This window comes from Fukomys damarensis, unplaced genomic scaffold (assembly GCF_012274545.1).
Source record: "Fukomys damarensis isolate Sample0158 unplaced genomic scaffold, DMR_v1.0_HiC HiC_scaffold_27, whole genome shotgun sequence".
NCBI lineage: Eukaryota > Metazoa > Chordata > Mammalia > Rodentia > Bathyergidae > Fukomys > Fukomys damarensis.
In genome coordinates this window covers 30,070,702-30,085,473 of record NW_022900939.1, presented here as the reverse complement: position 1 = coordinate 30,085,473, position 14,772 = coordinate 30,070,702, and the positions used below count along the sequence as shown (strand labels likewise).

Below are 14,772 nucleotides of genomic sequence, written 5' to 3'. Positions count from 1 at the left end.
AGGGCATTGTTATGATTACTTGGGATCACACTGCCCACTGACTGCGATGCAAGCACCACAGAGACAGAAATCATTCTCCAGGCAGAGGCACTGCCAGAGCCCCACATTGTTCCTAGGATGCAGTTTGGATTCTATGAGTATTCAGTGACTGCTGTAAAATAAACCCAGTTTGGTATTTGTTAGTAGAAGATGAAAAGAGAGTGTGTAACACCCACGTTGGACCTTTTTGGCAATTGCTAAATCTTTTACAGATGTGGGGATAAAAAGAGGTTAGAAATTTTGGTTGGGTGGAAGACATAAAAGGTAGTAAGGAGAAAAAGAAATCATAACTAACAACTATACTTCGTAAGATTGTAAGTTGCAGGACACAACTGAGGGCCATGAATTGACTCAATGAAGAAAGTAAGACATAGGAGTCTGGCAGTTGGTGCATGTGCGGAGGCTGCAGGCAGGATCCCGGCAAAGGGAGTTACTGGCGGCCAGGAGAAGGCCAAATCAAAGAGGGAGTCAAGAAGATTCGATGAAGGACACATCGATGACCAAGGCCAGGCACCTAGAGACTCAGCGAACAAAGGCCTCATTAGACTGGAGAGATTCTCATGATATAAGATACTCATTCCCTTCTAAAGAATGTCTTTGTTCCATTTGAAGTTATACTTAATGGTGCTTGCAAAAGCACACCCGCTACACAGCCCAAGCTCCTATGGGTCTATTTTAACATGGAACTCTCCTGATTGTGACCTCACAGTTCGAGCTCAGTTTGGCTGAGATACAATCATTTTTAGGTATAAAGGCCCCTAGACAAAAGAGTCCCTTGGGTAACGCTTTTGGGGCCCCTCCCGGGGCTCATCCGCCTGGGGGCCCTTTGCTTTCGCTTTACCATAAAGGCTGCTCTGTTTTGCTCTGTAATAAATGCTTTTGCTCCGTCTTTACCTAACCAACCCTACTCATGTTTCTGGCGCATCCTGAAAATTCCTTTTCTGCAAAGAGGGTTAGTGATTCTGCTGCAGCAGAACGGGCTAAGCCCGATGACAAAACGTTCAGCTAAAATCGTATTTGTGGGGTTTCCTTTACCTTTCTTATTTGATTACCTGCAGTGACTGAAAACCTGTAATCAGGCTGTTTCTACACCATCTTCGCCTTTGCTACCATCGCCATCCCCCACACATCCCCTCCACCGACAGCCTCTCCACTGGTACTGACATCACCGCTGCCACCGTCGTCATCATCTTCCGACGTCCGTGGTCATCACCATGGTGACATCACCGCTGACCGCCACCATCACCAACGGCGTTGCCACCACCGTCATCACTATTGTCATCATCACAGTCAACCACCACGTCATCCCTGTCACAGCCATCACCGCCTCGTCTTCTTCACCATCACCACCACTATTACTTAGTCCCTGTGGTTCAAGATAAAGTGCTGGCCTTATTTCCATCATTTTCAAAAGGCACCAGCATCTCTAAGGCCCCGTCTGCCCTGTCTCCTTTTCTCTGCTTTCAGGAGAAAGAATTAATTGGTGGGAAGAAGGTAGTGCTGGCTCTTGTTTTTTCTCAAGTCCCAGACATACTGTATAACTCTCCTCGGGAGCCTGGTAAAATGACCAAATGAAATAGGGAAAATGGCTGCTGCCGGAAGATCACATGACAGCGGAGTGGAGGCTTTGAATCGCCACCACTTCGATCTGCCACTTGGGAAAGTGGCTTCATACTTCTTCAGCCGTTTCCACATTTTGTAAATGAAGGATTGGATCAAGTGATCTGCAACGTACCTCTAAACACTGAGTTCCAACAGTTCCCCTGGCTCAGGGGCTTTTTGTTAAAAGGGGAGGCCTTGGTGTCTGAGTGGAGCAGAGTGCAGTTGTCGCGATGCTGCCTGAAAGTGTCAGGGCTTCGTCCTCACCCGCGTAAGAACAGCAAACGTTGGACCAGAAAGCCTGCCTTTGCACGTGCCAAAGTTACTTAACCTCTAGGATTCTGTTTCCACTTCCATAAAATAGCGACAGCAACAAGAACTATACTATCTACCTGTAGGGTGGCTGAGGAGATACAGTAAAATAACAAGCGCCCGCCTGACAGAGCAGAAACTTGTCCAGCACTCATCCCCTTTCCCACCCCCGACCTCAGCCTGTCACCTTCTCAAGGAATTAAACATTTTATTAGCTTTGGAAGCTCTTCCAACTTTAAAAAACTTTTTGTCCACTTTCATTCTATCCCAGCTTGCACATGATTTAATTTTCCCAATCCGCATGACAAACAGAAGTCCCTGGCCCATATCCCACTGGATTGCCCTCTACAGTGCATTCTCATCACCCTCCTTGTCCTGTTTCATCGCTTGCAAAAGCACTTCTCACGAGCTGATATTAGTTCGTGGTTTGTTTATTTATTCATCATTGAGTTTATTGGTACATTCTAGGGATACAGTACAGTTACATTCATTATTGGGATCTTGTACCTCTACATGACAGGTCTTGGTTCTCGTTTTGTCCTCCCTTCCCCCTTTACAAACACTTCATTTCCATTTTTTCTTTTTCTCATATTTTTTTCTTTTCCCTTATTACCTTTGCCTTACCCGTCCCACTTTCCCTACAGTTCGTGGTTTATTTAATTTTCAAGAGTAGGGACTGTTTTGTTTTCCTGTGTATCTTCAGTAAACAGGAAAGCATTTGATACATGATAAATGGTTAATACCTTTTGGGGAGCAGGACGGGAAAGAGAGAAAGAGGAAAAATGAGAGAGAGAGCAGAGGAAGGGAAAAGAACAAGCATAAAAGAGGGGTGTTGCAATTTCTTGTTTATTTATGTTGGTCTTATTTGGTGGGGGGGGCTGTGTGATTATGGGCCATTTCATTTTAGTATTCTTAGCAAATAATGCATTAGTTGATGTGTAACAGTCTATTAATATTTAGATAAATAGGTAAATGAACACATTTATCTGTATATACTGTTTGTCTCATTTTTGCAGGTCTTTAAGAGGAAAATCAACTCCAGAAAGAGAGGGAAGTTGGCTCTGCCTCTTGACTGCAAAAAAAGGATGTGGAATCACAATCATCGCCCAGAACAGTGCAGCCAATCACCGCCGTGAGCAAAGCCCTGCTAGCAGAAATCTCAGTAATTGCCAAGTGTAAAAAGCAAGCTCAGAAGAAAAGAAAATGAAAGACAAGTGGAGGCCTACTCATGTCAAAGAGGTCTTTCCTCGGGCTGCTCTCTGCGCTGCTGGCCATGGCTGCTGGGGCCTTCGGGGGGATGTGCTGGGTGTTGACATAGGTGGGTCCCTCTCCCATGGGGGGCACAGGTGCTTTCCCTTCTGGCATGCTGTAGATGTCCAAGGACCCTGCAACAAGAAAGGGACCTTAGATTCTTAGGATGGTCACACCCCTCAGGGTTCTGTGGTTAGGCCACCCAGCACAGAACAGAGGGCTTCCGTAAACCTACTCACTCCTCAGAAAATTCTTCCTGCAGAGAAAACGCCATCAGTTAAATTTCCTCTTCTGAGACTGTTTCTGCCATGTCCTGGCATCATAGTCACTATCCATGTCTCTGGGACAAAATGCCCACAATTTAAAGGAGGAGAGATTTATTTCGGCTCACGGTTTTAGTCGATAGTTGGCTGGCCCCACGGCAGGATGGCACAGTAGAGGGGCGGAGTAGAGAGAAAGCTGCTCACATCCAGCCAGAAAGCAGAGAGGAAGGGAGAAGCCAGGAGGGAGAGGTGCCCTCCAGGTCACAGTCCTAGTGCACGACCTCTTCTGATTGGACCCCGCCTACTAACACCTGGTCAGCCATTAGCCCCCATTGTCCAATCATCTTCCAAACGGCTGAGGCTTTCTGGGCCATTTTTTATCTAAACGTGACACCTGGTAAGGATGCTTCCCAGTTCTTCCTGTCAAAATGGGACCTCCAGCCAATGCCAGGGTGGACACCAAGCTGGGTAGGAGCCTTGCCAAAGATTCTGGGCCACACTGCCCTAAGACCTTGGCAAGCCTAGCAGGCAGAAGATGGCCCACCTCCTCTTCTCCTTTCCAAACACTCCAGGATCCAATGGCTGAGCAGAGGAATCATAAGCCTTAGTTTCCTGGCTCTCCGGTTACATGTCAATGAATGCTTTATGAATTCCGGACCATCTCCTAACACACTGAAACACCTTCCTCACAAAACACAGCTGTCACCCTGATGGGGGTCTAGGGTGAGCTCAGGGTAGAGGAGTCTCTCCTCTCTCTACTCTGCCCCTCTGCCATACCATCCTGCCTTGGGGCCAACTAGAGCAGGAGGCAGTGAGCTGCCTTATGGGGGACTTCCTAGCTGGCTGCAGGGGTGCTAAGGACAGACCCAGGATCCCAACTGTTCTGTCCCCCAAAGGTGGAATAAAAGGGTTACCCAAAAATGCCTGCTTGGATCATTCTTTCTCTTTGAGCTCTTTCTCCAAGCCACTTACATAAGCATCTCCAGAAAGAGTGTATTTCATACCCCAGGGGTGGTAATATGTTACAGACAGCTCAGCAGAGCTGGCAAGAGTCAGTCGGTGGATTTTTAAAAATCTTCCCCAAGAGCCTGTTACTGGATGTCTGCCAGCATGCCACCATCTCCCAACCCGTTTGTGAGACAGTGAGGTATTGTTCTAGTCCCCTTCACTGGGGATGAATCCTGCAGAATCAGGAACTGTGCTTCTACTCTCTTCTTCTTACATGCAATATCTACATTTAAGAGGCTGTTTCTCAATCACCTGTCCTTACTTAGTAACTGCTATTTGCAGTTTACAGGTTTGTATATATGTTGCAAACAAACAACCCTATCTTTCAAAAAGAACTTCACAAACTAATTTCAAAAAGGATAAGACTGGGCCGGGGATTTAGCTCAGTGGTGCGGCCACCTGCCTCATAAGCACAAGGACCTGAGTTCAATCCCTGGTACCAAAAAAAAAAAAAAAAAAAGGATAAAATCAAGGGCCAGGGATTTACCTCAGTGGCATTGCACCTGCCTTATGAGCACAAGGCCGTAAGTTCAATTCCCAGTTTTTAAAAAAGGATAAGATTAAAAGTCCATAAATAACCTTCCTGCCAGTCTTTCCAACTGCAAAAAACAGGAGGTGCCGGGCCAGCCAAATTCATATGTCACAGTGGCACTTTGAGTTCTTCTTTGTCTAAGAGGAAGGGCTACTAGAAATTAATGAGTGTTGTTCAAATTTGTTTTATGGAAAAATATTTACTGTTTTCCAATTAGAGTTTGAAACTTGCTGAGAGTTATGAGTCTCACATTCTGGCCAGGGGTCATTTGCTCTGGTGATTCTGCTGAGTTCTGTGCCCTAGACCTGGCCGCAATAACTTGAAAGTGTATCAAAAAAGTACTTTTTAAGTAAATCTGACCTGACATCATTTATAATAACACAAATATCTAGCAGAAATAATGCATCCTCTTTAGTCTCTAACAATTACATCTATGTATGCATATGTTACATGAATACATTTAAATGTATACAGGACACAGGTGAATAGTTCAGGATGAAAAAAAATACCTCTAGTAAAAATAAATCTTGGAGGGCCAGGGATTTAGCTCAGTGGTGCTGCCACCTGCCTTTCAGGTGCAAGGCCTGAATTCGATCCCCGGTACCAAATAAATAAACCTTTGATTTGCTATCTCTACCCAATTTTGAGGCAAAGCCTCATGCTGGCCTTAGTCAGGCCTTACATTTCATTGCCTGGACTACTAATGGGATCTTTCAGAGCTGGGACAAACAAAACATGACATTCCTTCATGTGGAGAAAAGATGAGAAACTTACTGTCATTTGCTCATTAGCATAAATGCTCTATAATGAAGGGATAAGACTAATGTTCAGCCAATAAATGGCCGAATTTTCATTCCTAGAGGAATCACTGGCTCCATCCCATTCAGACCCCATAGACTTAGTAGCAGACCCTCAGAGAAGGGGGAAACTTTTAAATTAGAAGAAATTTTTAAAGGGTAGACAGATTAGATAGACGGCTCAAAGGGAGGGAGGAGGGAGGGAGGGAGGAAGGGAGGGAAGGAAGCAAAGAGAAAAGAAGGAAAGGAATGAGGGAGGAAACAGAAATGAATGTACACACTTATGTGTATATTAATAACTAGAAAGTTAAGACTTATGTGAACAATTAGTAGTTCTTAGATAATTGCAAGTAAGCTTTACAGTTATATGTGAATACATCTAAACAGCTTTTGGATATCTAGATAACATAATCATATCTGAAGTAGATATAGTTGCACCTAATTAGAAACTTCTAAGTTATTTTTAGCAGGTGATACAGCATGCATTGTTCGGTTTGCTAAGACACAGGTGTGTCCTCCTAACATGCTCAGGGCCTGGGAAGGACTCCTGTAGACCTATGCTGCTTCTGCTATCCATCCCCAGCTGAGGAAGGTGTCTAAACTCCTCCTAATGCCGCCCCCTGAGCAGGGGGTGGAGGGAAAACAGGAGCTAGACAAGGAAGGAAGGGTAACACTTTCCATTGGAGGCACTGGGGCTCACCTGGAGGGGGAGCTCGGAGCTTTTTGGCATAAGACACATTTGAGAGCTGCCTTTCCAACTCCCCTTTGAAATGAGTGCGGGTGCTGGGGGAATATCAGTTCCTCAGCAACCCTGCACCTGTGCAAAGGAGGCTGTAGGAGGTCAGCCTCCAGGGTGCAGAAGGACTTTAACGCTCACAGGTGTGAGCCGACTGGTGCTTGGGAAGCACAGGATCCGTACTGCTGTGTTTCCATGCTCTCATCATGGCCACAGCACATATTTCCAGGCGCCCACAGTGTTGCTCACAGGAAGCGGTAACCACTGGTGAGTACTTCCCTTGTTCCAGATGTGTTTTGCCCCTCTCACCTTGCCTGCTGGGTGCTTTCTGCCAGTCTTCGCCAAAAGCATCTCCTAGATGTCTTCCCTGGTAATAAATTTGCTCTTTTCCTGCAAACTACAGACAGGTGTAAATACAAGGAAACAAAAAAGAATTATCCTCTTTTCATTCCCCATCTTTAAAAGCCATAGTGTAAGCCAGGCCTGGTGATGCACACCTGTAACCTCAGCACTCTGGAAGCCTGAGGCAGGAAGATCACAAGTTATAGCCCAGCCCGAGCAACTTAGCAACTTAGCAAGACCCTGTCTCAAAATCAAAACTTTAAAAAGGCCGGGGATATAGCTCAATACAAAGATCCTCAGTCCAATCACCCAATAAAAAAAAAAAAAAAAAGCAACACTAGGTGGGATATTGATGGGCTGACCGCATCCTGTTATACCCAATTTTCTCTTCACGCCTCACAGTTCACATTACAATTTAACAAATAAATTTATGTGGGTGCGAGGGAAAGGCAGCTTTCTCATCAAACCCTACATGCTGCTCCTGTTTTGAATGATGCCCATGGCCTATCTGTGACCATAAAGAGTTCTTCCCTAAGTAGTCACTTCACTCAGCATCCCCTAAAGTGAACTTCAGCTACAGTGCCTGTGAACCAGCAGCCTCCTCCCACCAACACACACCCACAGTCACGTACACCTGGGGGAGTCCACCCCACGAAGCCAGGAAGTTCCTGCTCAGTGTCAGATCTCTGATCTCGATGTTAGCTTGTCGTTTTTATTGAAGTAATTATTATTTGCATAAGTAGGCAATGTTAAAAAGTTTCTAGGGCTGGGATCAAGTGCTTGCCTAGCATGCAGGAGGCTCTAGGTTCAATTTCCAACATCACCAAAAAGAAAAAAAAAAGGAAAAATGATCACATAACAAGATAGAGATATCATAATGTTAGATAGGAATTTTGAGTTGAAGGGAAATTTTTGAGTTGAAAAGGAATGAAGAAAACAGAAAAATGCATTCTCATAATGCATTCTCTTTTTTAAAAATCTTGAAATTCCTCCTCCTCTCACTAAGGGTACAGTATTATAGGATATGTACTAAGATGGAAAGGACTCCTCAGACTCATATCTTAAGAATCACAATGTAATTCCAAGGCACTTGGCTGATGCATTGTGATATTAAACAAAAGCCTCTCTTACTTGTATGCTTTGTGAATTTCGATGAAAGAAAGTTTGTGTGGTTGTGTCAAAAGCTAAATGGAATGTCATCCTGAAATAAAACTAAAAAAAAAATGAAATGAAATTCAGTAAGCCTCCATCCAAGGAGGAAAGCATAAGACTTACTTGGGCTGTGTCAGGAGCATGGGATCTGGTTTTCAGTCGCGCATCAAGAAACCCTCCTGGAGGAGGCATCTTGCTGGGAATGCTGTTGTAGTATGGGTGGTCTGGGCCGTCTCCCTCCTCTTGAGTCCAGGGCTCATCCAGACTCTGCATTCTGTCAAAAGGAGGTTTTCAAAGGCTTTCACCAAAAGTTGAGCTTGCAGGCAAACCCAGAAAATCTAACATCAGTAGCTGTTATGGTTTAGATATGATTAAATGTGACACCCCATATGCACCAAAGATTTCTGTGTTGTAGGCTTGGTCCCCGGGGTGGAAGTATTGGGAGGTGGTGGGACTTTGAGAGGTGGAGCCTAGTAGTTCATAGGTAATTGATGGCCCATCTTTAGAAGGCATTATGGGGCTCCGGTCTCCTCTGGTTTCCTTTTTCAAGAGGTGATCTCACTCTTACGTGTTCCCACCAATGATGTGATGTGGCCTGAAGGACCGTCATCAGAGCATGCCAACACTATGCCCTGGAACCGCAAAACCGTGAGCTAAACAAATCTCCTTTCTTTGCCTCAGGGATACTGTTACGTGATGAAAAATGAAATAACAGTACCGATTACCAAGAAAAGAGAGCTTAGGCTCTGCCACTCTGCCGTTTTATCTCCTCAGCACATGAAAATCAGATGAGAGTGGTTTCACAAAAATCTGTGCCCTACTCAGAGTTCTACCCAATGGGAAATTCCAGTCAGATGCAGGATAAGCTCTTTTCATAAAGCACATTTTAACTGAGAAAAACAAATTTTTGCCTAAAAATAAACCAAGTCCTCAAGGTACAGATATACATTTCAGTAAGTCATGAAATTTATGTAAAATAAAATCAACTTCAAGTGAAGACTGAGTGACCTCGGGGCAAATGGCAGAGGGAGGAACTTTGAAAATTCTGTCTCCCAGGAAAGCAACAAAACTGGCCAAAGACAAACTTTTATCAGAATCAACTTTTTTAGAATCCTGAAAATTAACCAATTCTTGCAACCACCCAGGAAATGTTTATTTTAAAACAAAGTGTGAGCACAGTAACTTTGTGGCATTTTAAATTGCCTTTTTTTCCAGCCTTGAAACTGGCCATTCTCAATCACAGTGAAAATCAGTGCACAGACCACAGAAGCAGCGGGACAGCTCTGAGCTGACTTCAAAGCCTCACTCCCAGAGAGCTATCATCATTTCACTTATCCGATCCATCCTTGGAAGACCCAGCTTCCAGAGTTGCCTCTTCTTACATTTATTTCAAATAATACATAATAATTGTGTGTATTTATGGGGTAGAGTGTGATAACCAGATACATTTTACAATATGCAATGATGTTGTGCCCAAGTCACAAAATCTCCAGGAAGACCACCAGGAAACTCTTCTGATGTAAATATAAGAGGAGTTTATTGCAAGCTCGAGCCTGGACTCCCAGTGTCACCGATGCAGTGGCTTCAAACTGGAAGTCCTGACCCACTTATTTAGCCTAATTTTATAGGGTTAGGGTGGCTTGAAATTCTCTCTATACTATTGGCTTCTTTTTTGAACATTTTAAATCTATTGGATGTTGCTGAGGCACTTGCAAAAGCGGGAAAATTATTACATCAGGGAGGGGGCTGATTCAAAGAGAGGTCACTGTGCTCAGGAATGCGGTGTGCTCTTCTTATCTCTATAGAACCTCCTGTTCTTCTTCTTTGAGGTTGGAATTGCCTTCCTCCCATCCACCTGACTCTGTTCTTATTGTGACTAAGTAAACTAAGCAAACCGAGCAAATTTTTACTGCCTGAATTCATCCGGGGGTCGGTTCTGGCACTTTGTTTTATGGTATCCCAATTTAAAATGGAGTTAGTTAAGCTAAGTGGGGAGGGTTTGGGGACTAAATATCTAGGGTCCCACAATAAAAGCAGAGTAATTAGCAATTCCCTTGCCTTAAACATTTGTCATTTCTTTGTGTTTGGCAAGGCTATCTTTATTTGACCTGATTCTGAGCTCTTTTTTTTTTTGAGACAAAACAATTATCTTTCCCACAAGTATTTGTCAAAAAAAATTAGAGGCAATTGCTTAACAGTGTGACTCACTGAAGCAATGGGTAGCCTTTGGGTCATGCAGTAGACTAATGGAGATGCCTAAAAGAAAAAACGGGGAATGGGTTTTTGATGGGGATTTTAATAAGCTCCAACCTGTTCTTGGGAAGCTAGAAGGCTATGTCCATCTATGTGCATGTCTAGGGCTGTGTTCATGCTGAGTTGCATGTCTGTTCAGGACAGATAAGAAGACCCCAAGTTTTCACCTCTGGATGATCCTCAAATTCGGCCCCAGCAGAAAGTGAAGGCCAACACAGAGCTGTCAACTGTCTGGCTGCATGTTAAGAGAGTGCCCCGGCACACACACACACACACACACACACACACACACACACACACACTACCACCACCTTCAAGAATTACTGGGGACTTAATGGTTCCAGACAATAAAAGGAACATTTCTCTAACTATTAGCAAAGTAATATGACTGACCAACCAGAGCCATCAGTAGATATATATGACAAAGACTATAGATTTTATGGACTCGGTTCAGAAAAATCAGTAAAATATACAACTACAAGAAATTATAAAACAGGAGAGAAATCTGGTCTAGAGTTTACCACATTATATTTTTTAAATTTCCAGTTTCAGCAAAAAAAAAAAAAAAGCATACAAACAAACAAGAAAGGATAATCAGTCAATGGAAATGTCCTTGAGAAACTCAGACTTTGAAGTTAGTAAACAAAATCTCGAAATTAACTGCTGTATGTTCAAAGAACTAAAGAAAGAAACCAGGTATAAAAAATTAAACTTGAGAATGATGCCTCACAAAACAGAGAATGTCAATATAGACACAGAAATAATTTCAGAGCCAAATAAAAGTGTTAGAGTTGAAAATTCTTTTCACTGAATTGTTTAAAAAATGTATTTAAGAATCTTAATAGCTAGTTTGCACGGACAGAAGAAATAATGACAGAACTTGAACACAGGTCATTTGAGATTAACCAGTCAGAGGAACAGAAAGAAAAAAGAACTAAGAAAGATGAACAGCACCTCAGAGACTTATAGGGCACAGTAACATATACATAATGGAGTCCCCAAAGGAAAGGAGAGACTGAGAAGGGCAGGAAAAACTATCTGAAGACAAGATAATGAAGAAAATTCAGAGGGTTGCAGGAAAAATAATTACCAAATAGCAGGAGGAAATCCTAACTTAACAGTAATTGCATTAAATATAAATGTTTTAAACACTCCAAATAAAAGCCAGAGATTAGCAGAATGGCAAAATGATCTGACCACATGTTTTCTATGAGGTATACACTTTAGAAAAAACAAATGATAAATAGACAATTCAAAAATAATACTTTGAGACATGAATGCCACTTTCAACAATAGGTAAAACAACTGGACACCAGAGCTGGAAATAGAAGTTTTAACAAAACAATAAACCAACTAGGTCTAAGGGACATCTACAGAACTCTCCACCTAAAAAATAGCATAATAAAAATTCTTCTGAAGTACAAATGGATCATTCTCCAGGAGAGATCATATATGTGTATATATCTCCAACAAATTAAATATTAGGTAATACGGAAACAATCCTAGAAAGACTCAAGCTACCAAAACTGATTCAAGATGAAGTAGAAAATCTGATTAGGATTGTAACAAGTCAAGAGTTTGAAATAGTATTTAAAAAAAAAAAACTTACCCTCCAAGAAAAGCTCAGGATCATATGGCTTCTTAGTAGGTTCTAACATTTATAGGAAAACAAACAGCAATTCTTCACAAACTCATCTGAAAAATCATAGAGAAGGCTATACCTCCAAACTCAATCTAGAAACCAGTAATACCCTGATAGCAAAACTAGACAAAGACACCAAAAGAAAAGAAAACTGCATATCAGTATCTCTTACAAATATGGGTGAAAAAACTCTAGTCAACCAAATCCAGAAATGTATAAAGAATTATACACATGACGGAGTGGGATTTACCTTAGGAATGCAAAGTCGGTCCAACATGAAGAATCAGCTAATGTAAGCTGAGCATGGTGGTTCATGCCTGTTAACTCAGCACTCTGGGAGGCTAAGATGCAAGAATCACTAATTTGTGACCTACCTGGGTAACTAAGTGATCTAGTGAGATTGTGTCTCAAAATAAAAATTTATGAAAAGTGATTGGAAGATAGCTGAGTAGGACCATAGAAAATTAATTTACTATATGATGTCAGTATAATAAAAAAATAAATACCACATAATTACTTCAATATATACAGACAAACCATTTGAAAAAAATACACCATTTTTACATGGTTAAAATATTCAATAAATTGGGGATTCAGAGGCATTTCTGATAAAAGCATCTGTGAAAACCCCAAAGCTATTATCATAACTAATGGCTAACTAAATTCTTTCCTCTTAAGATTAGGGACTTGTCAGAGAAGTTCCCTCTTGTCTCCTGTATTGGAGGTTCTGGCCAGAGAGGTAAGATAATAAAGAGAAATAAAGACATCCATATGAGAATGGAAGATGTCAGGATCTTGTAAATAAAAAAAGTAAAGGATCCACAAAAAGTTGTTAAAGCTAATAAGTGAGTTGAATAATATGTAAAAATAAACTTATTTATAAATCAACACAAAAATAATTTTTATTTTATACATTAATAATGAAAACACAGAATTAATGAAAAATTCGATAATGTTGTAGCATCAAAAAGAATAAAATGTTTAAGAGAAAATTTGCAAAAATAAGTGTAAGTCTTTTTGTACACCTAAAATTATAAAACATGTTAAAAGAATACAACCCACAAAGTAGGAAAAATACTTGGTCATCATATATCTAAAAGGAAAGATGTATCCAGAATATAAAAAGAACTCCTACAACTCCACAACAAAAGAAAACCCAACCTTTAAAACTAGGGTAAGGATGTGAGCAGCTGTTTCTCCAAAAAAAGACATACAAATGGCTAATAAGCTCATGAAAAGATGCTGAACATCATTAATCGTGAGGAAGACACAAGTCAAAATCATAACTAGGGACCATTTCATTTCCACTAAGGCAGCAATCATCAAAAAGATGGACAGCTACGAAGGTTGGTGAGAACATGGAAAAATCAGAATACACTTACATCGGTTATGGGAATATGGATAGTGCAGCCACCTTGGAAAATAGCACGGTGGTTTGTCAAAAAATTTAGCACAAGCCGGGTGTGGCGGTGCACGCCTATAATCCCACACTCGGGAGACTGAGGCAGGAGGATCGCTGTGAGTTTGAGATCAGCCTGGGCTACATAGTGAGTTCCAGCTCAGTCTCAACTATGTAGTGAGACCCTGTCTCAAAAAACCAAAACAAAACAAAAGCTTAGCACAGCATGAGCATTTTAGTGCAGGTAGCACTGGGGCTGGGGCTGGGGCTGGGGAACTGCTTCCCCTCCATCCACCAAGCTTGGGGGGCTCCCCAGAGCCCATCCTCCTTCCATGGTCCTAAGGGAAGCAGAAATAAGAATAGCAGAGACCCAGGACATTTCTACAGCTCGAGCCAGAGCACACGCATGGTGGGAGATACAGTGGCCCCACCTACAGTGACTTTTCCCACCCAAAACTCATTAAAGGTGCATGCGTAGGGACTGCATGTCATAAGTGTGATGGTAACTGGGTGAACCATGGGGGAGTCACGCATACTAGACGCCCTTGAGACGACTCAGCATCCACCCCATCCATCACTTTGTCAATCGTATCCAGAGAGACCCAGTGAGAGGCTCCCTGGGTGGGGTCACATCTTTTAAATCCTAAAGCCTGACTTATCCTTCACCTTCCTGTTCTCCCTGCCACCCAGCATGCTTTTTCCCCGATTCATGCAGTCTTTTTGTTTCTGCTGGCACACCAGCCCGATTAACTTCAATAAATGTAGCTGCTTTTTTTCTTTCACCATCGAATGTGTACTTGCAGCTCTTTGCTTTGTGTACACAAGAATCTGGAATCTGTACGTGGAGACCCATCGCACACTTTATCAATTGCACTCCCAGGTACATACACAAGGATACTGAAACAAAGCCACCCAAAGTGTACATGTACATTCACAGCAGTGTTTTTCCTATCTGCTAAACAGGGACAAGACAAATGTCCACCAACTAACGAATGGTTGCACAAAAGATGAAGTGCCTGTACATTACAATATGATTAAGGCTTCTAAAAGGAATAAAATACTGACAGATCCCACTGGCTAGATCATCTGGAGGAACACATTCTTCTAAGTGAAAGAAGCCAGACCGCACAATATGCAGCAGGTATATGAACTGTCCAGAAGCGGCGAGTCTGTGGAGAAAGTAAGTCAGTGCTTGACTGGAGAGAGGAGGTGAGGAATTTAGAAGAATGTGCTAGTGACTAGTAGGGCTCTTCCTGGGGAGATGAAAGTTTTCTGGAATTAATGTACCTATTATTTCAATAGAATTTTCCCTGTAATACAACATTTCAAAAATACAGAAAATCACAAATAAGCTTTAAAATATTGGAACATCCTTCACTGAGATTAAAGAAGTATTGATGATTTCCTTTTTTTTTTTTTTTTTTGTTTTCCTTTTTTTTAAAAAAAA

At 42.1% G+C, this 14,772-nt stretch overlaps 1 protein-coding gene across 1 annotated transcript in view; it reads right to left on the bottom strand.

Moving 5' to 3' along the window:
• The window catches only part of Shc3 (SHC adaptor protein 3), a 153,850-nt gene that overhangs the window by 30,835 nt on the left and 108,243 nt on the right, over positions 1–14,772 (bottom strand). The window contains exons 8-10 of the mRNA XM_010607587.2: positions 8,155–8,305; positions 6,847–6,934; positions 3,177–3,335 (exon numbers count right to left, since the gene is read on the bottom strand). Coding sequence (XP_010605889.1) covers positions 3,177–3,335; positions 6,847–6,934; positions 8,155–8,305 — 398 coding nt within the window. The remainder of the gene's footprint in view (positions 1–3,176; positions 3,336–6,846; positions 6,935–8,154; positions 8,306–14,772) is intronic.